Source organism: Bubalus kerabau, chromosome 3, assembly GCF_029407905.1.
Source record: "Bubalus kerabau isolate K-KA32 ecotype Philippines breed swamp buffalo chromosome 3, PCC_UOA_SB_1v2, whole genome shotgun sequence".
In the NCBI taxonomy this organism is placed as follows: domain Eukaryota; kingdom Metazoa; phylum Chordata; class Mammalia; order Artiodactyla; family Bovidae; genus Bubalus; species Bubalus kerabau.
In genome coordinates, this window is record NC_073626.1 from 23,620,486 (window position 1) to 23,647,661 (window position 27,176).

A 27,176-nucleotide genomic window follows, 5' to 3' on the forward strand; every position below is an offset into this window, starting at 1 on the left:
TGAATAATTCTGTACATGCATCATTCTCACATGTGAGGATTTATTGGCAGGATGACTCCATAAGAGTAGAAATGGGTAAATTCTGTACGAATTTGGAGGGTGGGGTTGCCAAATATTACCAAACTACTGGCAAAGGGAGGACTTCCCAGGTGGCTCAGTGGTAAAGAATCTGCCTGCCAATGCAGGAGCTGCAAGAGACATTGGTTTGATTCATGGGTCAGGAAAAATCCCCTGGAGAAGGAAACGGCAACCCACTCCAGTCTTCTTGCCTGGAAAATCCCATGCACAGAGGAGCCTGGCAGACTATAGTCCATGGGGTCACAAAGAGTCAGACACAACTGAGAGACTGAGCACAAAACACAGACAAAAGGGGACTCTTGCCTGAAAAAGAGGATATCATCAAGGAGTCTGCTCAGAAAAATAAAGGATTCAGAATGTTTTTATCTATATCATTGGCATTATTGTTAAGAGACTCATAAGAAAATACTATTATTCCATAACTATTATTGAAAGTATTACAGGTGTGTGAAGGAAACTGCATTGGCTGTAGGTTTTGTTTTTTTTTTTTTCATTTATTCAACAGATATTTGTGGAGCAAAGTACAATGCCAAGCACTCTGGGGGGGTCACACACCAGAGAGAGATATGGTGTCAGCCTTCATAGTCCTTATGATCTGCAAAAGTGATTTTAAAACTGGAATCTAGAAAGATAGCGAAATAAATCCATACTTCAGACTCTGTTTTTTTTTTTTTCAATTTAAAAAATAAAAACAGATAATATATATTTGTTATGAGAACTAATTAAAATATCAAGTTTCCTTACTCTGGGGTAGAATTATTCAAACCCATACACTCATAGCAAGGACTAGAAACTGGAGGAAGTTATAATTTAAAATAGGTTTGATTAATAAGAAAAAATTAATTATATACAAATTTCATGCTGTTGCTAAAAGTCATGTCTCCAAACAGAGTTCAGTTTGAGGAAAATAATAAGAAGCTATAGAAAAGGAATTAAAAGCTACAGAAATGGTAGAGAAAACTTAGTGAACCACTAGGTTCAATATCTTATTGAACTTAATAAAATATCTAAATATAAAACAAAGCCTGCATATCTCCACCCCTAACCGGAGCAGAAACATCTGGAAAAGAATGCCAGTCTGATAACCTAGAATTCAAGGTTCTAGGTCTTACCCTGACAACAATCATCTGGCAACCTGGGGCCCCTCACAGCATCTCTGGTCTCAATTTCATCATCTAAAAAAAGGAATAAAACTTTTATTTAATATTCTTATGCTACATATTATTGTGAGGAGCAAATATTAATACAATCATAGAAAACATTTTGAGGAGGTTAAAAAACTCCCCAAGAACAAGAATTAGTTATTTCCTCCACAATTAGCATTCAACGCTGGTTTGTTACACACCACCAAGTTCTTAAATGTGAGTTCATTGATGCATTAATATTTCAGTGAGTATAAACTCTGTACAACTTTGTCAACCAACTAAGGTACAATATGTCCTCCACTAAGGACTCTCACAGGGACAGACCCTGGCTGAACTTCACCCAGTGTCCCTCCATGCTTGCTGTGTCCAATCTCAGAGCAATAACTTAATTTGATCACTAGAGGGCACTGGTTACAAGGCAAGCTTAAATTCCTCCAGAAACTATTCTTCCCAATTAAGGAGCCTTTCCAGGCTTGTTTGTTTGCTAAGTTTTTGGGTTTTTTTTAAATCATTATTATAAAGGCCATATGTTCACTGTGAAACTATATCAAACACTGTATGAAATAAAAAGGAAATGTCTCGTTTCCTAGCCTTGATTGGAATGGTAGCCTTGATTAACCCCAGTTAAGCAGAAAGCTGTGCTGGGGAAATAGAAATAGCCATAATGTTTCAAGACCACACGAGGCATAGCCATAACCAACACAAAACTACTATACCCGATGTCCATCCCACCCCACCCATAGAGACACACGTCTCCACATTCAACTCCATTCTCACTAATTTTAAGGCCCCAATCCTCTTCATAGTTTACTGTCTCCTTTCAAAATCTTTGTCCTTCTTTGAGGGAATTGCATCAACAGACTAACTGAGTTGGTTGAACTTCTGTGGTTGTTAGTAAGTCAGCAACTTGAAAGAATGGTTTCAAGGAGCATATTAAAAATCCTACAGACATGGAAAAGGAAATAGCAACGCACTCCAGTATTCTTGCCTGGGAAATCTCATACAGAGGAGATTAACAGGCTACAGTCCATGGCATCACAAAGAGCTGGATAAAACTTAGCAACTGAATAACAACAACAACACAAAATCAGGCAGATTGTGGTTTAGGAAACTACTTCTTGATGGAAATCTGGTATAATATGGGAGTGAAGTGACCTAGCAATATGGAATATAGAGTTTTGTAAGAAATTACAATTTATGTATAGAATAATAGTTGCAAATATTCCAACAATAATGTCCGTGGCTAAAGTATTAAAAAAAAAACACCTACAGTCAAATATATAAATATAATATTTTTCCCTCTCCATAACATTTTTTTTCTGAGATAAAAGTATATCTCATGACTTCATAACACCAACCACTCAGAATGCTGCTGACAAGAGAAAATGAGAACCAAATTGTTCTGATTAGTCAAAACGCCTGTCATAACGTTCATTCGGAACAACAGACTGGTTCCAAATAGGAAAAGGAGTACGTCAAGTCTGTATACTGTCACCCTGCTTATTTAACTTATATGCAGAGTACATCATGAGAAACGCTGGGCTGGAAGAAACACAAGCTGGAATCAAGATTGCCAGGAGAAATATCAATAACCTCAGACATGCAGATGACACCACCCTTATGGCAGAAAGTGAAGAGGAACTAACAAGCCTCTTGATGAAAGTGAAAGAGGAGAGTGAAAAGGTTGGCCTAAAGCTCAACATTCAGAAAACTAAGATCATGGCATCTGGTCCCATCACTTCATGACAAATAGATGCAGAAACAGTGGAAACAGTGTCAGACTTTATTTTGGGGGGCTCCAAAATCACTGCAGACGGTGATTGCAGCCATGAAATTAAAAGACACTAACTCCTTGGAAGGAAAGTTATGACCAACCTAGATAGCATATTCAAAAGCAGAGACATTACTTTGCCAACAAAGGTCCCTCTAGTCAAGGCTATGGTTTTTCCAGTGGTCATGTATGGATGTGAGAGTTGGACTGTGAAGAAAGCTGAGCACTGAAGAATTGATGCTTTTGAACTGTGGTGTTGGAGAAGACTCCTGAGAGTCCCTTGGACTGCAAGGAGATCCAACCAGTCCATTCTAAAGGAGATCAGTCCTGGGTGTTTTTTGGAATGAATGATGCTAAAACTGAAACTCCAATACTTTGGCCACCTCATGCGAAGAGTTGACTCATTGGAAAAGACTCTGATGCTGGGAGGGATTGAGGGCAGGAGGAGAAGGGGATGACAGAGGATGAGATGGCTGGATGGCATCACCAACTCGATGGACGTGAGTTTGGGTGAACTCCGGGAGTTGGTGATGGACAGGGAGGCCTGGCGTGCTGCGATTCATGGGGTTGCAAAGAGTCGGACACGACTGAGCGACTGAACTGAACGTTCATTCAACAAGAAAGAATATGTTTGAATCAACTTGATTGATTAACAAATCTAGACATCATTGAGCAGCTGGGTGCTGTGGGTTCAGAGCATCAACATCCCCTGGGATAAACACAGAGATAGATTGCCTTGGTGGGAAAAAACATCTTCCTTTCCTAGAGCAGGAGGGAAGATGACATAAAGAGAAAGACTTGGGTCCTGTGCCTGTGAAAGTCTTGGAAGCTGTGGAAGTAGAGGTTGGGAATAACATATATATACAGACTGCACTGGGTCTTCATTGCAGTAAGTGGGCTTCTTTTGTTATTGAGCTCGGGCTCTAGTTGTGGTGGGTAGGCTTAGCTGCCCTACAGCATATGGGATCTTATTTCCCCGACCAGAGATCAAATCCTCATCCCCTGCGTTGGAAGGTGGATTCTTAACTACTAGACCACCAGGAAAGTCCCGGGGATAATATTAAGGGATGGCAAAGGTGAGGGGGAAGGGCAAGGAGATCCTGGCTCCAGGTAAGCCACATTTGGCCCCTGAAAAGCAACCAAAGCCATTTATCATGGGTCATCACTACCCCTCAAAATAGTTCCCTCCAGGTAAGCAGACACCTGAAGCTCCTCATCACACAAAGCCCTTAATCCAGGATTCAAGATCAAAAGTCAAAAATACTAACCTCTGAGTTAACAAGTTGGTATGATCATAGACCAAGTAAAAGTGTAAATACTGATCTAAAAGGATTACAATGCAAGGTGCCTGAAGATAGAACCCACAGCCTGAAAGAGAGGAGACTACAAAGGCTGGCGGTGAAAAGGCTGAAGGTGAAAATTCCAGTTTTTCATTTATTCTTTACACAACCATATTCTATTATGTATCCCTCGTTATTCCAGCCTAGGAGGATACAGGGGAAACAAGATAGAGTCCTGCTCTCATGGCCAGACTTTCTATGCCCAGGCAGGCCCTGCACAAAAGGTGTTATTATGGCCTTTGAGAGCCAGACACAGACCTAAGTACCTTACATACCTTGTCTCATTCAATCCTCACATCAACCCCATAACTCCCATTTTACAGTTAAAGAAGCTGAGGTTTCTTTTTCTATCCAAGGTAACATTCTCCCACAGGGTAGTAAACTGGAGTTTGGCATGTTTATCAATCAGCTGCATGGAGCTGGAATTTGCACTTAAGCATCTAGGCATAGAGAGAGAGAGAGAGAGAGAGAGAGAGAGATGCTGTCATATTCTAGAGTAGGGATATTGGGAGTCCTGAAAAAGTTGTAAGAATTCCGAACAGAATTCTCTCTCCGTATAGTTTTCTATACGTGAAAAAAAAAAAAGAAAAAAGACTGTCATTGCTAGACTCTAAGATGATGGGCAAAAAGACAGTCTCTCAGCTCCAAAATGGCCACCGCGTTTTCCTTCGTAGGAGCAACCGCATAGTGACAGAAGGGCCATTCGCAGGTGGGTGCTCTCAGGGACTGGGCCAGGTGCCAGAATGGCCAACTGGATCTTCCCTCTCCTGAGCTATTGGCGCCGCAGAATTTAAGGGCTCCTTAAGCCAGGCTGGACAAAAGGAGAGGAAAGAGATAGAGGAGGAAGTTAGGTAACCAAGGGAGGTGGGTCTAAACTGAAAGACCAAGAAAAGCTTTGCCCGTTGGAACTGAATGTCACTATTCGGTCCGAGGGCGCCTAGCTTTTGCGTTGTTCCCCGCCCCCCCAAGGGCTCCTGGCAACCAGTTCTCGGCGCAAAAGCCATATACGTCACGTGTTGCGAGGCAGACTGGGAGCGCCTCCTGGGCCTTCACCGGCAACATCTTTAGGGGGCGATGGCGAAAAGTGAAGGCATCATGGAGATAGGAAGGAAGTGAGGAGGAGAGGGGAAGAAAGAAGAAAATGTATCTTCTCGTAAGGTTGTACAGACGAAAAACATCTTAAAGTTACCTAGCCTAACCTGCCAGTCTAAGTTGGCTGGACGTCCAGGAATGGGATGCCAGCTCTCTCCCTCAGTGTGATGGAGAGAAGATTCTCCTTTGTATTGAACTGAACTGTAGCTCTGACTTGCACCTGTTTTACTCCAAGAGGAGCCTCAGAACAGCTTAACGCCTCTTCCATAGGACAACTCAAAATCAGCACAAATTCATTCCCATTTATGGGGTGGGGGGCGGGGTTGGGAGCAAGCCTAAATGCTTGACTCACCTGATTCATAACAAGCTGAATGCTTTTCTTTTTGAAAAATTAAAATATTGGTGGTGAAATTCAGAATAATAACAAAGAAGACACAAACATGTTAGAAATATTGATAGATAAAACGTAAAATTTTGGCTACAAGGACTTACTTGCTGGATACCTGCATCAGCTTGACTCAGGTCAGTGTTCTCATTTCTTCTGTAGACCCATGAAACATTGGGCTAAATGGATAGAAATTAGACATTTTACAGTCTATCAGTTATTGAGTCTCCTAGGAACTTGCAAACCAGTTTAAGCACATGTGTGGAGAAGGAAATGGCAACCCACTCCAGTATTCTTGCCTGGAGAATCCCAGGGATGAAGGAGCCTGGTTGACTGCCGTCTGTGGGGTCGCACAGAGTCGGACACGACTGAAGCGACTTAGCAGCAGCAGCAGCATACTGTGAAAATAAGGCCACAAAAGCGGAAAATATCAATTTCCTCCTGATATTTGTACCACTAGGAGGAGCTCCAGAAGAAAAAAATCACTGCAAGTGAGAGCAAATAAGGGCACTTACAGAGTGTTTACTGTGTACCATTCACAGTTCCCGTGGGTTCCTTCCTGTAATTCTGTTCACAGTCCTAATGGGACAGATGTCATTCTCCTCCACTTGCAGAGGAGAAAGCTGAGCTATCGTATATTCACATGTACAGAGTATACAGCTTTGTGCAGGGCAATTTATTAAAACTGCAACTGCACATGCTCTTTCAGCTAACAACTGCACCTGTATAGAAGGCAGTGAACAACCAGCGCGGCCGCACGGGAACCATGGTTAGGAGGGAACACTGTTTGGGCTTTAATGCTCTGTGTCACTATCTTTTTTTTTTTTTTTTAGCTGCTCTGGGTTTTAGTTGCAGCATGCAAGATCTAGTTCCCTGACAGGGACCAAACCAGGCCCCCTGCATTGGGAGCATAGAGTCTTATCCACTGGCCACCAGGGAATTGCCCTCTATGTCGCTATCTTGAAATTCTTAACACTTTTCTTTCAATTTGTGTTTTGTAAGAGAAGTCCAATGGGGTAATAGAATGTGTGCTGGGGGTTTGGGGCCTAGATTCAAGCTTGATCTCACTTCTTAATCTCCCCAGGACTGGTTTTCAGATGTCTTCAACTCCCCCCAGGAACCACTGCCACCCTCAATGTCCCCCAGCAGGAGCATAGGCACAGGAGAGAAGTGGAGTTGGGCATACACATGTGTTGTGCCCAGTAGAGGGACAAGACCCTAGGCACGTGGGAAGGCCTGTATTCAACATGATGCCTGAAGAAATGCAACATTAAAAAGCAAAAACAAAAACAAAGCCACTGTGACATATCAAGAGTGAAACCATAGAGAAAGCTAGAATCTTCTTGGAAATTCCCTGGCTTTCCACTGGCATGGACTCCAGGCTTCCACTGCGGGAGGTCCGGGTTCAACCCTAATCAGGAAACTAAGATTCCACAAGCCTCATGGTACAATCCAAAAAAAAAACAAACTTTTTTCTTTGTCCTGCTGAAACTTTTACAATCAGAGCCTAATATACGGATTGACACACATAATTTCTGCTAAATATTTATTAATTTAAGTTAATGGAATACATTTATATGCAACCTAGTAACTGGTAGCTCAGATGATAAAGAATCTGCCTGAAATACAGGAGACATAGGTTCGATCCCTAGGTTGGGAAGATCCCCTGGAGAAGGGCATGGCAACCCACTCCAGTATTCTTGCCTGAAGAATTTCATGGACAGACCATGGGGTCGCCAAGAGCCAGACACTGAATAACCAAATAAACAAATAAGAATCCATTTTCAAAAGTTCAAGAGGGCTATATTATATATTAATGTGGGATTATGCATTATTAAGTAAACATAAGAAGCAGAACAGTGCATGATCTATATTTTACACATTCTCTAGAAAAACTTACTCAGTACTGCTATTAGGGAACATCTAGGTAAGCTCCCATTTATTGAGTGCTTACTATCTCACATATGGATAGTGTGTTGATTAACATATATATTAACATATTTATAGCATGTCACTTTGCATACATGACTCTGTACACAGTCTGTTATCAGACCTGGTGAGAGGTGTGGATCAAATGGAAACTACTGAGGAGAGCAAGAAACAACTGAAGAATATTTGTAAGAGCACATAACATATGCCACACAGAATTAAAGTAACAATTAACTGCTGACCATCACAACCAGCCTGACCAACAGCACAGGGTTGTTAGACACGACCACACCGTGCTCCATGTTCAGCAAACAAAGAGGCTCCTATAGTGATTTCTGTAAATGGCAACACCACCGGCTTTGTTTCCCCATTCTCTCCCCTTGTCCAGAGACCATGTCATCCAAGGGACTGCTCACCCCAGCTCCAGAAATCCACCCCCTTTACAAAGATGTGAGGCAGTCGAGGGCATGGAGGTAAGGGAAGTGAGCTCTTCAGAGGTAGAGTGACTTCAAATCCTAGCTCTCAGCAACTTCCTTAGCCATCCGGTGGTTAGGACTCTGAGCATCCAATGCAAGGAAAATGGATTCTTATTTGTTTATTTGGTTGTTCAGTGTCCGACTCTTTGTGACCCCATGGTCTGTTCCATGCAGGTTCCATCCCAGATCTCACTTTTCTTGTGACACGGAGGAAACTGGAGAGTGATGCGCTGGCTGGAGGATGCATCCTGGTTGCTGGTCTGTCCTCAATGCCTGTGTTGATTGACAGTCACTGACTTTGCAGATCTTATACTTTCTTCACACCTGCCTCTCCAAGCACAGGTGGCAATCAACTCGTGACACTCAACTTGTGACTTTCCAAACTGTATTAATATTCTTTGGGAGGGAGAAGCTAACTAAATCCAAGCAACACATCAGAACATAAGGAAGGGCATTTAGATTTGCAGTGAGAGAGAGGGAGGTCAGACATCAAGAGGAATGAATGGCCCGGTGATGACAGTAGATGGTAGAAATAGGAAACTAAGTCTAAATGTTTCTTCTTCATTTTAAAAAAAATCCAACACAGATCCCTCTCCCTTGGCTAGCACCTGGAGGTGAGGGGGTTGAAGAGATCTTGCAGATCACTTGGACAAGCTTCAACCTGAGGTCTAGAGGGTGATTCATCCCAACAGGTCAGATCCTAGAAGGCCCCTGGAAGGCTGGCCGCAGGAGGGAGTGGGGGAGGAAGGCCCAGTACCAGGCAGCCTCTGCTCCGGCTCTGAGGGGGTGGGGAAGGCAAACCCTGGTCATCCCCTGGCTCTGTAGCCCTTTTGTGTAAGTCCTGGCAGGGATGACGTGGGGCTGTGTCTGGGAGCACAGCTGTGGCTCTGCTGGGGAGGAGGCAGGGCCAGGGCAGCTCTGCCCTCCCCGATCCTCCCCTAGGACTTTTTCAGGGGTGGGGACATGCACCCCAAGGGCCTCTCCTTGGCCTGACCCTACTGCAGGGGCTCTCTGTCCCCACCGACAGTGGAGATGGCCAGTTTATTGGGCTCCTCTCTGCCCAGCTGTCTCCCCTCCCTCCTCTTCCTCCTCCTCCAGTTGACTTCCAGCTCTGCAGGTAAGATTTCTCTTTATTCCTGCCCTGGGGAGACTCTGAAAACAGAAAGGCTAGTTTTCCGGGCTCACTTCCTTCAACACATCCTCAAGTTGCCATGCAAGGGATCTTTCCAAAACATAGATGTGCTGACATGGCTCCCCTCAGACACCTTCAGTGCCTCCCTACAGCCTTCAGAAGGGACCCCAACTCCATCATGTGACCTTAACTCAGGGCTTTCCCTGAACTTGGTTCTTACCTATCTTTCCAGCTTTGATTTCTCACCTATCAAACAGGGAATATCATAACAACCTTTTGGAGTTGCTGTCAGGGTTCAATGAGATGAAGCCTATAACATGCTTAGTCACACTTGTCCCATGGTAAACCTCGATAAATGTTTGTTGAAGTGTCTTGTCACGTTTGAGAGTTCTGTTCCAAGAGTTCTGTTCTGCACGATCAGACACTATTAAGTTTTTACAGAGGAGCCCTACTCTCAGAAGACACATTCCCAACCTCAAGGAGCCACCTAACAGAGGGGGCCTATGCATGCCTTCAGGAAATCTTTGCAGGTCTAATGGAGAAAGCAGCCTCATCTCCCAGTTGCTTCCAGTCTGACAAGGAGATACATCCCACAGATGAAAACAGACTGGGAGCATGTATGGCAAGGTCCAGGAGCTATAGAGAGGGCTGAAGATACAGAGGAAATGAAGAAGAAAATAGAGCCACCTCTAGGGTGATCTCAGAGAAGAATTTGGGACCAGGGTGTGAACAAGAACAGAGAGCTGAGAAGTGATAGAGAGGTGGTAGCAGTGAAGTGACCAAAGCAAAACCGCTAAGGGGAAAATAAGAATCAATCCGGCCAAGTCTGAACAGGAAGGCCCATGGGACCATAAAACTGAGCAAGGTTTGGCTGCATTCCTAGGGGCTGGGATGGCCACTGGCTAGAATGATCTATGCAGGGAACTCGCCGTATCTCTCCAAACAGAGACCTTTAAGAAAAACTGAGCTTTTCCCTGGCTCTAGAATTCCATTTAAAAATTAAGCTCCTTCTTTCCCTGTTTGAAGCAGCCCTTCCTTTCCAAGAAGAACTTGTTTGTCCAGGTTCTCTGTGACGCTCAGTTTCTTTTCTTTGGTGTCTTGGACAGGACAGTTCAGAGTAATAGGACCAGGGCACCCCATCCGGGCGCTGGTGGGGGATGAAGTGGAATTGCCCTGTCGCATATCTCCAGGAAAGAACGCTACAGGCATGGAGGTGGGATGGTATCGGCCCCCCTTCTCCAGGGTGGTTCATCTCTACCGAAATGGCAAGGACCAAGACGAAGAGCAGGCACCTGAATACCGGGGCCGCACACAGCTGCTAAAAGACACCATTGCAGAGGGGAAGGTGACCCTCAGGATCCGGAATGTGAGGTTCTCAGATGAAGGAGGTTTTACCTGCTTCTTCCGAGATCACTCTTACCAAGAGGAGGCAGCGATGGAATTGAAAGTGGAAGGTGAGTAGTGTGTGTATCAGTAGGTATCATCTGTTCGATGGCCAAGACTCCTCTGAGCCTCTGACCATTCTCTCAGTTGAGATGAGATCCTTCAACCCAAACAGCTCACTCCTGGGAATTAACTTCATAGAGATACACACATCAGCACATGGGAATTCATATGCCCACAATGTCTACTACATCATTACTCTACATGAGAAAGAAGCCAGAATCAGAGTCCATACCCAAGAGAAGGGAGTGACTGAGTAAACACTGTTATCCATATAGTGAATATCATGGCGCCATGTAAAAAATTGCTTTAGAGCCCTACCAGACAGCCTGGAGGCATTTCACAAGGTATTGTTGGATAATAGACGACAGCTACAGAATATAGGGAACAGGACAAAACCTTATGTTTTATGTAAGAGAAACATAAAAGGACATCAGTAAGAAAGTTAATATGGTTCACTTTGGGGGAAAGAAGGGAGGATAGGGTGTGATTCAACAAAAGGAAAAACAACTGTAATTTTATCCATATCATCATACTTATCATTTATATAAAAATGTATATATAATGTGTACATTTGTGGGTATGCCTAGGGAAATTTTTTTATTTTAAATAGAAAAAAATGATAAATGCAAGCAGCAAAATCCAGAATAATCCATTTGTGTGTTATTTTGTGCTACTCAAGGGGAATATGAATTATCTAAAAGTTAATCGAAGTATCCAAATGGACTTTTTCCCTTCTTGTTTTGCTTTGTATTGTCTTTTTATTTATTTGTTATGAATAACAGCCCTATTCCTAAGGAGTCAAATTGATCAAATCCTATTACAACAAATTCCTCAGTTGATGTGTTTGTGGTGTTTTATTAGATGAGGTACATTTTTGAAGAATATATTCCTGATAAACATAGCTGCAAGGGAGTTAAACAAGTAGAACAAATGTCTGAATATATTCATAGAAAGAGATGTTACCTATAGATTTTACCTCCATTGCTTCCTTTCTCCAGAATTTTATTGCAGTATGTTTTGTGTGATGGATGACTTTGAAATTTTGTTGTTTTATCTATCCCTGAGGAGTTAAGATGTATACAAGGAGGGGGGGATTTGAAAGTTAATTGCTATTTAATCAAGGATCAAAAATATTTTGAGGCCAGAGCCTCAGGTCATTTTCCTTCCCTCCTCCCCACCTGCAGCACAAACATCAGACAATCGATCACTTTTGTGTCTCAAGGGCCACTGTCGCAGTGCTGGGACCAGAAGATGGCATTGTATGTGGGATAACAAAGCACTGTTTCTACAGAGGGATTTCAGGCATGTGAAAATAGCTTTGTGTGGCACAGAATGTTCTTCATACAGCTGTTCTTACTGGGGGATTTTTACCTGCAAGGGAGTCTAAGAGTGAGGACCTCTCCAGTTGGCTGGTTTTCCTCATTCCTGTTCAATAACTTCCTCCTTGCTCAAAAACTGCCTCCCCCAATACATTTCCCATCCCCACTCCCTCAGAAAAAAAAAAAGAAAAACCTCCCTGGGGAGAAAGTTTTCCGTTGGGTGGATTTCCATAATCCAACCTACTTCCTCCTGTCTCATAATCTGCATGCCTGAGTCTTAAAAAAAAAAAAAAAAAAAAGAGTATTTTATATGAGACCACTCACCTAGCCTGTGGCTCCAGGAAGCCAAGACAAATTTAGGACTGAAAGCGGTAAGCATGTGACTGCCAAATTTCAGGTGTAATTGGTGGTTTAGTCACTAAGTCATGCCCAACGCTTGCGATCCCGAGGACTATAGCCTGTCAGGCTCCTCTGTCCATTGGATTCTCAGGTGTAATTACCTTCCCTTTATCTCTGCTGCTGCTGCTGCTAAGTCGCTTCAGTCGTGTCCAACTCTGTGCGACCCCATAGACGGCAGCCCACCAGGCTCCCCCATCCCTGGGATTCTCCAGGCAAGAATACTGGAGTGTGTTGCCATTTCCTTCATGCCTGCATGAAAGTGAAAAGTGAAAGTGAAGTCGCTCAGTCGTGTCCAACTCTTAGCGACCCCATAGACTGCAGCCTACCAGGCTCCTCCATCCATGGGATTTTCCAGGCAAGAGTACTGGAGAGTTTCTAATCTCACTTTCCAACTTTACATTTTTCTTGTCAATTTTACGATTTTGTTACTAGTTGTCCCTAAACCTTTCCTTAAACTCTTCATTATGAAACTGTAAAATAGTCCCAGGAGTAGAGAGATTCTTATGAGCCTCCCAGTTCCCATCACCTGACTGCAGCAGTTATGAACCAGGGACAGACAACCTGTTTCACTCAACCACACTCATCAACTTCCTCCCCAGTTGAATTACTCAGGCAAATCCTAGACAGCAGTATCATGTCATTTGCTAAATCTTCAAGAATTTATGTCTCAAACAGAAAAACTCATCAAACAAAACAAAATCATAACCAAAATATTAGTTACATCTTTAAACTTTAACAAAAATTCTTATTTAATACTCAGTCTGTGTTCACATTTTTCTGATTATTTTATAAATACATTTTTGCAGTTGGTTTGCTTGAATCCAATCCAAACAAGATCCACAGGCAGGTATTCGCCCTGTAGACCTCTCCATGATTTCATTCCCATGTTGTTCAACAGGGTGTTCCATACGCTTTATTTCCTGTGAACTCATCAATTAGAATATGCACCATCAGATTCAGATTCATTTGATCTGTTTTGTCAGGCATATTTCATAGGTGATGCTATATACTTCACATCACTTTACATCAGAAGTCTCACAATGTTTGCTTTTCTCTCATTTTGTGATTCTAACCCTTTGTTAAAATATAAAAGGTGTACAAAGAAAGGAACTAAAGTATGCAGTTACTAAATCATGTTGTTCCAGGTTACTTCTGATAAGAACTTTGAAAGCAGAGTTGACTGTGTTTTCTCCTGGGGGACACAGTAACAGACAAGAACCTGAAACTACAGCTTGAAGGGTGGTATTTTTACCTACGAAACCAGTTTGAGGGTTTTTGCTGTGACTTAATGCCTACCCTGATGTCAGTATCTTTATTTAGCCCCCTGAGTAAGTGAAATTCGCTCAGTCATGTGGGACTCTTTGCAGCCCAATGGACTATACAGTCCATGGAGTTCTCCAGGCCAGAATACTGGAGTGGGTAGTGTTTCCCTTCTCCAGGGGATCTTCTCAACCCAGGATCGATCCCAGGTCGCCCGCACTGCAGGCGGATTCTCTACCAACTGAGCCACAAGGGAAGCCCTTAGCCCCCTAAAGCAGAGAACAAAATGAAAAGCGTAGTCCCTGCACGCTGAGACTACACCAGGAAAGCTTTGAGGCACTGAAGGGCAGACTCTAAAATGGGCACTAGATGGCACCAGAAAGGCAAAGATTACCCCCTCTCTCTTTACCCTTTCCAGTCCACAACTACCAAATCCATGGATTCCACTTTCTCAAAATCTCCAGAACAGAGGTTCTGAACTTTTCTTTGCGTCACGCACCCTTTTGTCGGACTGGTAAAGTCGATGGACCCCTTCTCAGAAGGATATTTGAAACGAATAACATACATGTACTAAAATAGTTATCAAAATCCTGTTGCTCCAGGTTACTTTTAAATAAGATATGGGGTGGCCCTGATCAGAGTGTCATTTCAAAATGGTGAACATAAGTGATATTTTGAGATTTCTGCACCAACTGTGATATGAAAATAGTTGTGCCTTTTAAGGATGAGAAAGTCTCAGGTTCTGTACATATTGTTTCAGAGTGTTACCTACAACATAATTACTAAAAAGACTTTTTCTCCTGTTTAAGTTCACCTCAATTTCCTACACTGTCCTAGTTCAGGCTGATGTTTTTTACTTTCACTCTTATCATAGCCTCTTAATTGACTCCCCATCCCTCCCCCCATCCTGCAGTCGGTGTGTCAGATCTTGTTACTCCTCATCAAGGAATCCTTCAGAGTACCCCCGTGACCTTGAGGGTCAGATCTAAGTCCCTTGTGTGGTTCTCAAAACTCTCCAAGACTTGCCCAATATATAGACTCCTGTCATTCTAAACTACCAGCCCTGCCTGGAAACGACCACTTTTCCTTTAAGCCTAAGCTCAGATGTCGGTTCTGAGTCATCATGGGCGCTGTGCTGGCTGTTGAGGATGAGCACTGGGCCTCCCTGGTTCTGCCTTTCAGATCCCTTCTACTGGATCAACCCTGGCGTGCTGGTGCTCATCGCGGTCCTGCCAGTGCTCCTCCTACAGATCACCATGGGCCTCGTCTTCCTGTGCCTGCAGCGCAGACTCCGAGGTACAGGCTGGAGGGCGGCTGGCGGGGGACCGTCCCTGAAGTGCCTGGCCTCTTGGAGTGTGGTCAGCTGATATCTATTTTTGAGGGACTTCTGGGTTCAGAACTGCATAATGACAAGTTTTATATCTTGCTGAATGTAAATATCATTTGGGCAACAGGACCTTTAGCTTCCATAAGAGGTAGAGCTGACATGCAATAACCCCATTTTACAGAGGAGGCAACTGAGGCCTGGAGTGGTTCAGAGATTTACTCAAGCTGGTACAGCTTGTAAGTGGCAGAGCTCAAACTGAAACCCATTTTCTGGCCCCTGTACCATACACAGCAGCTCATCCTTCTGGGAGAACATGAGCATCAGAATTTGGCAGGTCTGTGTTATTAGGTTTAAGCAAAGATACTGTAAGTAAAAGTCCCTACCACATAATAGGCGTTTCTCCTTCTCCATCCAACACCGAGGACTGGGGTCCAGCTGTCTGAAGCTGCCTCTTGTGCCCAAAAGCGTTCATGTCAAGACTTCTCCCCTCCACCAAGTGTTCCCAAAGCCAAAGCCTATAGGGCCTCCTTCACCTTCCCATTCCTAAGAGGCTAAAGCAGCAAGGACGGTTTGGAGTATATGAAGGGGTGATATTGGTGGGGTCTTCTCTCCCTATGACCTCATCCCAGATATTCAGTAACCTCTTCACCCACATGGCTGAGGAGAAAGGACCTGACTAGTGCCACCCCACTCCAGTACTCTTGCCTGGAAAATCCCACGGACAGAGGAGCCTGGTAGGCTGCAGTCCATGGGGTTGTGAAGAGTCGGACACGACTGAGCGACTTCCCTTTCACTTTTCACTTTCATGCAGTGGAGAAGGAAATGGCAACCCACTCCAGTGTTCTTGCCTGGAGAATCCCAGGAACGGGGAAGCCTGGTGGGCTGCTGTCTATGGGGTCGCACAGAGTCGGACACGACTGAAGCGACTTAGCAGCAACAGTGGAATTGGGCGGCCTGGGTTTGGGTCCAGCTCAATGACCAGAACCCTCCTCCAAGTCTCAGTTGCCTTGTCTGTGTCAGGCAGAGATAACACCCTCCCTCCTAGAAGGGAGGGGACAGTGTTATGTAAAGTGCCTAATACAGAGCCAGTCACAAAGCAGCTGCTCAACTAAATGTTTAGTTCCTTCTTTCCTCCTTCAGATGGGAAGTAGCTTTAGATTAACAAATTGACAACCCAGCGGGGTGGAGTACCCGTGTGACCCCAGAACCAGCAGGAAAAGGAGCAGAGAGCAGTGGGGGAGGTAATGGTTGGTTTGGGGTGTTGGTAGACATTGCTGTCTACCAAGGTTCTCCACTTTCTTTAACCCGGGCAATAGCCAAAGAATGAGCCTGAAGCCCGGGATTCAAACCTGGTTCTCACTCTAAGGATGCTCCCAGGCTGCTGAGAAAAGAGCCCGCACAAAGGCCCAGGGCAGTGGGTGGGGAGGGGCTCCATCTACTGCCTGAGGTAGAATTAACAGTGTTGCCTTTTTCTATTTTAGGAAAACTCTGGGCAGAGATAGGTGAGTTCCAGGCACGTTCCCTCCCCAGACCTTCCTCATAATTGAAATGGTCATTTTCTCTGACCATCTCTGCCTCTGTCCCAACACCCTGTGCTCCCTTGGAGCAAGAACTTCTCTATTTAAAACTCCTAAAACCAGTCGTACAAAGTTTCATTCCTCTTCCCTGCCTTCAGGGAGAGCAGAAGTAAAATCCTACAGCTCCCCTTCCTCCATCATTGTGCACCACTTACAACTACAAACAATTGAAAGTGATTAAATAACAAAGGCTCAGAGGAGAAAGGATCATTGCCAATGCACTACTAAGTTCATTTGCATTTTTTCTTCTTTCAGAGAATCTCCACCGGACTTTTGGTAAGTTCTGGCAGCCCCCCAGGTCAGCTTGGTGTTTCAGGCAACTCCTGTCACCTGGGGACATAATGACTCCCAGCTCCCGGTTGGTTTTCTCCCTCTCTTGTTCTTTCTTTGAATGTCATCATCTGCATCTAGGGTTGGTTAGATAATAGCATTATTAATTAATAACACGTAGAGCTTCCAGGTGGCTCAGTGATAAAGAATCTGCCTGCAATGCAGGAGATGTGGGTTCGATCCTTAGGTCCGGAAGATCACTAGAGGAGGAAATAACAACTCACTTCAGTATTCTTGCCTGGAAAACCCCACTGTAGACCTGGCGGGCTACAGTCCATGGGTCAGAAAGAGTTGGACATGACTGAGCACACAAGCACACACTTTCATGTGTGGTACTATAACAGCTTCCCAATGTTAACTCATACTAGGAATTACAAATACTTTATGTACATGATTTTATTTTTTCAGGAATTACAAAGGAGAGAGGTAAACAGAGCCTCTGCACATCAATTTGATTTCTAGTTGGGGAAGTGATACATACACATAAATTAATTAGTGAATGAAAGTACATATACATCATTGACAAATCACGAGGAAAAATGAGTTTTCATGAGTAGAGAATAAGTAACTGACTCCTCGGGGAAGACTTAGTGGGGGAAGTAAAGACACCTCCCCCTAGAATGTTGGCCTGGACTTCACTGGCAGTCCACTGCAGAAGACTCTGCACTTCCATTGTAGGGGGTACGAGTTTGATCCCTGGTGGGAGAACTAAGATCCTGCATGCCACACAGCAAAGAAAAAAAAAAAAGGTTGGCCCAAGGATATGGTTTCTGTCCTTTTTGTTCACTGCAGATCATCTAGCGCCTAAGGATAATGCCTACAACAGAAGGGCACCCAAACATTTGTTGAGTGGATGTTGCAGAAATTTTAATATGGTCCCTGCCCTGAGCTGCTGCTGCTAAGTAGCTTCAGTTGTGTCCGACTCTGTGCAACCCCAGAGACGGCAGCCCAGCAGGCTCCCCTGTCCCTGGGATTCTCCAGCCAAGAACACAGGCAGCCTTCCCCAGCAGCCTTTGCTTCTGAAGGCTGGAAGTACCCCTGGCTCCACCTTGGCATTTAATCATTGTGTAGAAAAACACACACAGTCTCCAACTCAAAGGGGAGGACCAAGATCTTTGTTTTACAGGATTCAAATAACAAAGGTCTTAACTCTGTACTCTTCAACAGTCTGGTGAAGCCTCACAAACTTCTCCCTTCCCAGAATGTTTTGAAATGTACACATAAAATACAACACATATGATTACAAAGAAAACCATTGTTTTGAAAGTTATCAAAATATAAACAAATTTGTGATTAAAGTAACCAATGTTTCTTTAAATAACAAAACTATAGATTAAATAATAAAATGTAGTGGCAAGTTAACAATCTGGTATTTCAAAATATTGATAAACAGTATTTTGAGACTTCAGAAACAACTCTGATGGGAATGCTGTTTCCATTGGTGATAAAGTCAGAAGTACCACTGATAACTGATTTGTTATGGTCCTTTTTCAAGAAGAAAAAGCTAAATTCAGTTTGAAGTTAATGAAAATAAAAATGTAGTGCTTTTCTCATGCAAATTCATGAACTCCCTGGATTCTATCCAAACTGTTTTGGCATCCAGGTTAAGAACCCCAATCCCAAAGAAACGCAATAATAAATGGAGGGGGTGGATGGGACACAAGAGGGGAACACATGTTCATCCTGTTTGTTTTGTGGCAAATAATTCAGATCCCCACTTCCTGATGGTGCCCTGCTGGAAGATAACCTTATTTGTCATCGTGCCAGTTCTCGGACCCCTGGTGGCCTTGATCATCTGCTATAACTGGCTACACCGCAGACTAGCAGGTACAGTGTTGGGGCAGCAGTCGGGACCACTGAGCTGGAGGGATCAAGCAGCCCTGAATGGGAAACTTAAAGAGGGTGGATGGGAGCAGGGTTCAAGATTCAGAGCCGGAATGTCCTTCCTGCTCTGTCCCCATGGCCAACCCCAGACTCCTCAGAGAATCCAAAAAGCGAACCACTTATTGAGACCTGAGGGGGTCTCTTAGTGGAAGGGGGGAGGGGCGTGACTACAAAGTCCACAGGGAGGATATGGGAGGAGCCAATCATCTTCCGCTCATCACCTATTTCTCTTTGTTTTCAGGGCAATTTCTTGAGGAGCTAAGTAAGTTTTCTTCACTTTCTTAAAAGCTGAAAGCAAAAGACAGAGAGCAGCAGCAGCAAGGGGAAGAGGGGGCTACTGAGGGATCAAAATCCAAGAGGAAAGGAAGGGGCTGGCGAGCCTGGGTGGAGGGATGTCTCCTCCTGGGGGATGGGAGCTGAAGGCCCTCTAATCTGCTGCCTGATCTGTCCCAGCTAGGAGCCCCACTATCAGGAATCCCGCTCCAACTGCCTCCTTTCCCATTCATTCATCCATTCCCTACAGCAGCTGCCCTGGGCCTCACCTCTGATGCTGGGTGGCTCCTCAGGGTCTTTCTTCTCTCTGGTTTAACAGTTTCATGACAGGAACTGTTGACAGCTTTTTCAAGTTATTTTCTCCTCCTTCTAGGAAACCCCTTCTGAAGGATACCGCATCTTGGCTGGGATGAAGAAGAGCCTGGCTGGTCCAAGGATCAGTCCTTGGGGATGTCACATCTATTGAGTTGCACATTCACTGGCCTCCCTCCACGCTGCAGGGACATTGCAATCTGCATTTCCAGGAATGCTCTGAATTCCAAAAAGGATTGACTTCTCTTCTGTTTTACCTTGTCTGTCCCTTTCCCCAGCTCCTTCCCTCCTCTCCCCCTTTTTACTGCCCACATCATTCTGCTCCTTGGTCTATCTTCCACCTGAAGTCCTCTCAGGCTACAGCCAGGCAGGTGTTCTTCTCTCTGTCAGAGGACACCTGTGCTGCAGAGTAACACAGACAAGTGGGTCTCTGCCATGAAATGGAGACTAGGAACCTCCTCGTTGCAAATTACAACACATCAGCTTTGCAAATGGTGGTCATTTCTTCCAAAATCTCAGCCCTGGTAGGCAGAGCTGAGGGGTGTGAAGGGTTGAAGAGAAGGTGCAGGAAAAGTCCACAATATCCAAGAGAGAGCCAAGTGACCTGCAGAGTGAGGACCTGGGGAGAAATCCATGGAGTGCTGGCCAGAGCTCCATCTTGCTTGAGCGGCTCAATGAGGAGCCAGGGGAGCAAGGGATGAGAACAGAGCAACATGCCTGCTTTCAAACACCTCCCTTCTACTTCCACACCCCGTCCAGATGGGCCCCTCAGACTTTCCCTTCTCTCATTCTTTCCTTCTCATCTTCATACCTAATGGAGATCCACTGTCTTTTTGAACAATTACTACTTGATGGTCTATCAGACACAAAGAAACAAGCTAGGTGCTAATTAATAACAATACAAGTTTCCAAGTGCCACTTTTTGTCCCCTTTCCTTTCTGTATGTCCTCCACTATCCCTTCACCTCTCTTCCTTTATCCCAGTCTCCTTACCCTGGAGGTCATTCCTCTGGAAAACCAAACAAAGACCTCGGGCAGATAGGCCATTCATTTCCCTTCCAAGACCTTCACTGCCTTATCTGCTTTCTTTCTTCTGTGTGCCTTGTCCTCTCCCTTCCTCCCCTTTCCTGAGGGTCTGGATCCAGGAGAAAGATCTATTTCCTTCCCTGCCACAGCAGAGGCATTGGGAAAGAAGCCAAGCCACTGACCCAGGATGGCCCAGCACTTGTGGGGACTGCCCAGGAATAGCCCCTTGCTTCTGTAGCCCCCCCAGTGACCCAAAAGGTCCTCTTTCTCCCCAAAGCAGACGTCGCATATAGGGCAACAGTAGACCCTCTGCTTCCAGTGAGTCTGCTGGTGCCGGATCAGCCCGGAGAATAAAGTGAAGGACTTGCCACAGTGGAAGCAGCGGTTGGACTGTTCTGTGAAGTGGACCTTCTGATGACTGGAGAGACGGGTTTTCTTGCTAAAAGTTAAGGGACAATGAGGGCAAGAGAAGACCTTGAGTCTTGAAGGCTTCTCTGGGTGAGAGTTGGACTTGGTGTTCAGGCGAGTGGCTCGCATGTTGGCTGCCAGGGTCCTGGTCACAGGCTCTGGGGCTGGGGTCCTGGTCACAGGCTCTGGGGCTGTAATAACTGGGGCCTGAGCTCTCACAGTGATTACCACATTCTTGGTGGCAGGTACCTGGTTCTTGTCTATTGACAGCTGGGGCTGAGTCTTGGGACCCTTGGTTTTAAGTGTGGGTCCTTGGGTCCCAGCCACTGGTGCATGGTTCCCTGTTGCCAGGCCCTGTAATCCAGCTCTGGTATCTGGAGTCCTCACAATATGCTTCTGGTTTCCAGCCCCCAGCTTCTGGCCTTGGTGCGTCTTCTGGTGGCGTTTGAGCTCAGACTGGTCCCTGAAGCACTTCCCACAGAAGGGGCACGCATGGGGCCGGTAGCCCAGATGGACACGGCGGTGACGGCTCAGTCCAGAAGCATCACAGTAGGTCTTGCCACAGAGCGAGCAACGGTAGGGCCTCTCCCTGAGTTGCTTGCGCCGGCCAGAGCTGAGGTTCTTGGGGTTCTGGAAGGACTTCCCACACTGGGCGCTGTTGTGAACAAGCTGGTGGTTATAGAGGCTGGAGCGCTTGCTGAAGCACTTGCCACAAGTATGACAGGTAAAGGCTGGCCGAGCCCAGGATTCTGGCAACGCTGGCGTCTTGTCCGGGGACCCAGCTGGAGGAGAGGTTGGGCCCAAGCCTCTGTGAGCAAGGGAGGCCTTCTTGTCATCAACAGTCCCCTCATTTCCCAAACTCTGACTCTGTTCTTGGCGTTCCTCCTTCCTGCCTCCTGGAGGGAATGAGGAAGAATGATGGGATTCATCATGACAGCCCTGACACAGCTGTCTGTTCAGTCCACACTGCTTCCTCTCCCACCCGACACTCACCCTCACTCTTACACCTCAGAGACCAGAGATACGAATAAACTTTTGGGTTTTCAAATTAAAAGCAAATAAAAATTTAACTGGAATCTTCCAACAATATCAGAGATCAAAATTTTAACCACATTTCTTGAAATCCATTTCTTTTCATTTTCTTTTTTCAATTACTAAAGTATAGTTTATTTACAATGCGTGTGTTAATTCCTCTCATTTGCAATATTGATCATACTCCCAGACACCCCAGATACCCACAGGTGACTTCATAATATATCATAAGGATTGGGACACTTGGATAACCAGAGGTGCTATTAAGAATCAAGCTAAGGTGAGAAGCATAAACCAGAACTGTCTCAGCAAACCAGGAGTGGGGTCAGCTCAGACTTAAATTTCTCTCAAGTCCTTATTCTACTCTCAGGAACAAGTCATCCTTAGTCCAACTCAGCATCAAGCTTATCTCCCATCCCTTTCTTTTTCTCTTGGGAAGGACTTTTTAATCAAGAGGCTACCGCTGCCATAAGCAACTGACATGGAATCTCTCAGTCCCTGGAAACTGAAGATATTCACTTGTCCCGAGTGGCTCAGATACTCATCTTCTTAAAGCCAGGGGACTTGAGCAGATGATGTCCAGGCAGGAAGGATGCAAGCTAGGACCAGGTATACAGAGCCCTGTTCCTCTTAGGCATTTCCATCCTCCTGAGGCATCCTGGGCCCTTTTCACCCTCCTCTCTCCTTTGCAATTCTCACCTGAATGAAAGCCTTCTCCATTCGGGGAACAGAGATCTGCTTCCCACTGTTTCTCTTCTTGCTCAAGCTTGGCGATCAGATCTAGATTAGACAGAAAGATTCCATCTGGGGAATGGGAAGGAGAGGAAGAGCTGAGGTCCCAGGCTCAGCCCCTTCACGCCTCATGGGGACAACAGGCTCCCTTCTTGCATATCTGTGGTTTAAGAGCCATAATCTGGGACACGTAAGTGCTGGGAGGAGACACACAAAAGGCCAGATTCCAACAAAGTGCCGGGTCCATATGACTCAGTAAATACTGGCTGGGTGAATAGGCAGATTTGCATTCTTTGAAGACACTGTTATCATGTTACAAGTGTTATCTTTGCCTTCATGCAAGCTTTCATTCCTTCTTTCACCCTGAGCCTAGTAACCCAGATCTTTCCCACCTGGAACATAAAGAACCAAAACCAAGGATCAGTGAAGATAATTGTGAGCTGATCTACCTATCCAGGGAAACCAGATGTTCCAAAGGCCTGGGACAGAAAGCTTGTGAGGAACTCCAGCCTCTTACCCACAGACATCAGGTTTCTGACAGTCTCTGATATAACATCCTGGTAGAGGACCCGCTGACTGGCATCTAGACATTTCCACTCTTCCTGGGTGAAGTTCACTGCCACATCCTCAAAGGTGACTGGCTTCTGGAAGAAGAGGAAAGATTCGGGGAGTTTGTATACAGACAGACAGACATCCAGTCTAAAGGTTCAGAACACTAAGAGAAAAGGAAAACCATGGAAGGAGAGAAGAAATAGGAATGAGTACAAAGTCAGCAACTTTAATGTACAGACAGGAAAGGAAGGGTGGAGAGGAAGGGGGAACAATGCAGGGGGAGAAGGGAGGGGTATGTACGAATGCAAGTAGGGAGGATGAAAGGCTGCCACTCTGATGAATTTCAGCAAGTAGTCCTTGAAGGATTCCAGGTTGGTATGGAATCTGAAAAAAGGACTCGGAGCCCCTTCTCCTGGATGCTTTACAGCTTGGAACCCTCTGAGACTCCATTTGGTCTGCACACAGGATAATGGATTAAGGAGCTCTTGAAGTCCAGGACCCAGGCCCTCCCTCCCTTCCTCTCACTTGGTTTCCTCACCTTCACCCATGCCTTCCACCAGCACTCTCCTTTCCAGGCTTTCGGCAGACCCTCCTCATCCACCTGAGGGAGCAGCTTCTGTACAGTTTCCACTGGCTTTGGCTGGTCAGACACCTTCTCTTCCATGCTGTCTCTTTTAAGCTTTATCCATGCCTGGTCTGGCCCCCAAGGGTGACTAGGCTCCATCCTGGGGCAATCTACCTTCCAGCGACTGAGGAGATGGAGAGACCCGACAAAGGCCTTTGCAAAGGGTTTGAATTGGCCTCCTATGTCAAAGATATCTGCTCCAAGGGGCTATCTTCCTTTTTTGTTCTGCTGTCCAAACTCTCCTCTTTCACAACTGAGAACACCTTTGATTCCCTTCAAGCCTCAGCCACAGAGTTCAGGGACCTGGTCCCCCTTGCCTCAGCAGTCACTATTCAGTAATGCCAGGTTGCAGCTCTGCAGGTGTCGTCTGCCTTCTGCTTCACCCTGCTTCTAGCTGCTGCCCACCTCCAGGAACCTGAGGTCAGAGAGAAACAAAACTTATCAGTAAGAGGAGGGGTGAGGAACAACAGCTTCCTAATTTGGTCAGGAAACACCAAGAGTTAATGAAACTCTTATTTGTACCTAAAACCTCTCAGTATTGCCTCATGAGGTAATGATTAATAACCTCATTTTAAGTAATCTAAAGTACAGAGATGCTAGGTAATGTGCTCAGGGATGCTCCCAGTCCACAGCAGAGTTAATGTTCAAAGCCTGGACTCTATCACCAAGGACAAGATTCCCGCTGTCCCAAAGCCCCCTCTAGGGTGGCAGTATGGTATTCTGGAAAGAAAGCCTATGCCTGAGGTAACCAGCCCTGGTTCTGTCACAAACAGCCTTGGGCAAGTGTCTTCATTCCGATGTGGTTTTACTGGAAAATAAGATTAAAGGAGACTCTAAGATCCCATCTAAAATCATTCTGTGAATTTTTAATACATACAGATCCTTGTAAAGAATGATAAGGAAGGGACTTTCCCTGTTGGCCCAGTGGTTAGAAGTCCAGGCTTGATCCCTTATGGGGATCCTGCACGCCCCACATTAGTTAGTTTAACGATAGTTAAAATAAAAAAGGCCGGTAACAGCCCACCAATCAACACTTACACAGGACTCCCAGGGAGACAGCCCTGGAGCTCCGGTCCAACCGGGGAAGTTCCTGCTCTGCCCAAACATGGCGGAACTCCCACCTCCTTCTGCGGACTGCCACTCACCCCTCTAGGCCTCCCTCCAGATGGAATGAATGGAATGAAAAGAATGAAGACTTAAAAACCTGTTGACGTTCTTCCTTTCACTTTTTTGAAAGGTGGTAGAACTGAAAAGGCCAGAAAGGAAAGGGGCGTTCAACAATGAAGTTAATAGGACTGCTAAAAAGCTGACAGGAAAGGTGCATTTCTTAGGAGGTGAAGTTGGACCCTCCCTCCCTTCGCTTCAAGCCCATCCATAATCAAGCGGTGAGATGGTGCAGGTCTGGATTATTCTCCTACTAGCCCGTGGAACACAGTAAAAGTAACACTTCAAAAGTCTCTATAATCGTATCCTCAAAGTTCTGGCTCTCTTGTTTTCCCTCAGGAAAGACCCACCCTTGTAAGTCTTTCTCAAAAGCATTTGCTGGGGGTGGTGGCCAGGGGCGCTCGGTCCAGATTCTAGGCTGGTTGTCTGGTTTGGGGAGAAAGCGTGACTATGGAGTCTGAATTTCTGGCTGCTGCCGCCTGCCCCTTGCACGTTGACCTCGATAGTACTTTCTACATCCACTCGCCCCAGAGCACAAACCGGTTGGCCGGCTAGTGCAAGGCGGCTGGGATAACACGACTCTAGGCGCAGACCTGTTTATCAGTTCAGGGCCCGTCCCCACCCTTCCAAGAACGTAAACCCCTCGAGGGAATGTGTCGCCATTTTCCAGTGCTCTGAGTCCACCCGATCTCTAACCCCAAACCCGTCCAGTGTTTCCTGTAGCGATTCTGAGAACCACTGAAATCCCCTACACCCGCTCCAGGCTTCGGGGGTCCGCCCTCGCCGCCACGCTCGCCGCTGCTTCAGCCACTGGAGTTTTGTGCCCTCCGGCCAAGCAGAACGACCCTCGGGCCTTCGCCCTTCTCATCCGGCCTTCGGGTCTCTGCTCGGTCCTAGCTCTGCCCGGTCAGATCGCGGGCCCACGGCGCTCACCTCCGGCCACTGCGCGCCCGGCCTCGGACCCCAGCCTCGGAGGCTCCCGCGGGCAGGGACGGCGAGTTGCGCTCACGATTGCGTGGCCCGCTCCTCAGTACCCACTGAACCGGCCCCGCTGACGGGAACTGCACTGCCCGATTCCCGTCTGCCCCGAAACCTCGTTGCTGGGACCCCGACTTTTTCAACACGTGCTAGCAGCCCGTGCTCTTGGCCGAATCCCCAGGGAGTGAGTGGTCGCCACACGGGACCACACCCTGACCAGTCCGGGTTTCCCCAGGGGCCCTCAGGGCTTGGAAACTCCTCCAGGACTAGGGGCGCGATGCTCCCCTCGCCTGCCGAGGTCAGGGGCGGAAGATCGCAGGACAAACCTTTCACTAGCCTCCACCACCGCGAGCTCAACTCCCCGCTGCCCTTACTCACCCGCCGCTGCCGAGGACCGGGGCTCCAGGACGTAGGACTTCCGGTGGGCCAGCGGCTAGCCGCTCCAACTCAGCGCAAATGTACCGGGAGCCCGCGACCCCGCCCCGGCCCTGCCAGGACCCCGTTCCGGCCCCACTCTCCTCGCCGGTTTCCGCAGACCCACGGCGTACCCTGCCTGGCTTTGCTTGTGGGACCGCCAAAGTCAAGAGTTCAAAACAATCTAGGAAGCTTAAAGGAAAAAGGATCCGCCCATCCCACTAGCCCATCCCTCCTACCAATTGTAGCTGCTGGTCCCACCCAGGGCTAGGATCTCATTCCCAGTCTTAACTCACTCTTGGGAGAAAAGGGATTGAATTATTTCTGATGAAAACACACAGTTGGGCTACCCAAGTGGCTCAGTGGTAAAGAATATGTTCGTAGCTCGGTCATGTCCAACTCTTTGTGACCCCTTGGACTCTAGTCCACCAGGCTCCTCTGTCCATGGAATTCTCTAGGCAAGAATACTGGAGTGGGTTACCGTTCCTTTCTCCAGGGGATCTTCCTGACCAAAGGATCAAATCCACCTCTCCTGAACTGGCAGGCGGGTTCTTCACCACTGTAGCTGAGATGGTAAAGAATCTTCCTACAACGCAGAAGACCTGGGTTTGATCCCTGGGTTGCGAAGACCCCCTAGACAAGGAAATGGCAACCGACTCCAGTATTCTTACCTGGAAAATCTCATGGATGGAGGAGCCTGGCTACAGTCCATGGGGTCACTGAAGAGTCTAACAGGACTTAGCAACCAAACAACAACAAAAACACACAATC

At 46.2% G+C, this 27,176-nt stretch overlaps 2 protein-coding genes across 9 annotated transcripts; one reads left to right on the forward strand and one right to left on the reverse strand.

The window, feature by feature from the left end:
* Nucleotides 1-574: 574 nt before the first annotated feature.
* On the reverse strand, nucleotides 575-26,570 carry ZFP57 (ZFP57 zinc finger protein). 8 transcript variants are annotated; one of them, XR_008711467.1, is made up of 8 exons: nucleotides 26,370-26,570; nucleotides 23,763-24,264; nucleotides 23,190-23,316; nucleotides 22,640-22,720; nucleotides 19,433-21,804; nucleotides 5,919-5,990; nucleotides 1,191-1,253; nucleotides 575-700 (listed from the first exon to the last, which is right to left on the reverse strand). XR_008711467.1 is itself a non-coding variant. In XM_055570983.1 (6 exons), exons 3-6 carry the CDS (start codon nucleotides 23,946-23,948, stop codon nucleotides 20,522-20,524), a joined length of 1,677 nt encoding a protein of 558 aa, XP_055426958.1. In that variant the 5' UTR covers nucleotides 23,949-24,264; nucleotides 25,054-25,095; nucleotides 26,370-26,570; the 3' UTR covers nucleotides 17,385-20,521. The 8 variants fall into 8 exon arrangements, 5 of the variants coding, with proteins under 5 accessions (XP_055426958.1, XP_055426960.1, XP_055426957.1 ...); XR_008711468.1 differs by lacking the exons at nucleotides 575-700; nucleotides 1,191-1,253; nucleotides 5,919-5,990 and adding an exon at nucleotides 11,377-12,761; XR_008711469.1 differs by lacking the exons at nucleotides 575-700; nucleotides 1,191-1,253; nucleotides 5,919-5,990 and adding an exon at nucleotides 12,963-13,432.
* MOG (myelin oligodendrocyte glycoprotein) lies at nucleotides 9,249-19,321 on the forward strand. Its single transcript, XM_055574387.1, is given in 9 exon segments — nucleotides 9,249-9,333; nucleotides 10,455-10,802; nucleotides 14,955-15,068; nucleotides 16,581-16,601; nucleotides 16,932-16,952; nucleotides 18,717-18,833; nucleotides 19,132-19,204; nucleotides 19,206-19,257; nucleotides 19,259-19,321. Coding segments are annotated over 9 exon segments (894 nt in total).
* Nucleotides 26,571-27,176: the final 606 nt, after the last annotated feature.

Coding starts and splice junctions, on each gene's coding strand:
- ZFP57 (XM_055570982.1), bottom strand. CDS start 23,948: ATGGAGCCTAGTCACCCTTGGGGGCCAGACCAGGCATGGATAAAGCTT. Junction 22,721..23,189: donor CAGAAACCTGATGTCTGTGG/GTAAGAGGCTGG, acceptor TGTCTAATCTAG/ATCTGATCGCCAAGCTTGAG. Junction 21,805..22,639: donor TGGAGAAGGCTTTCATTCAG/GTGAGAATTGCA, acceptor CATTCCCTCCAG/GAGGCAGGAAGGAGGAACGC.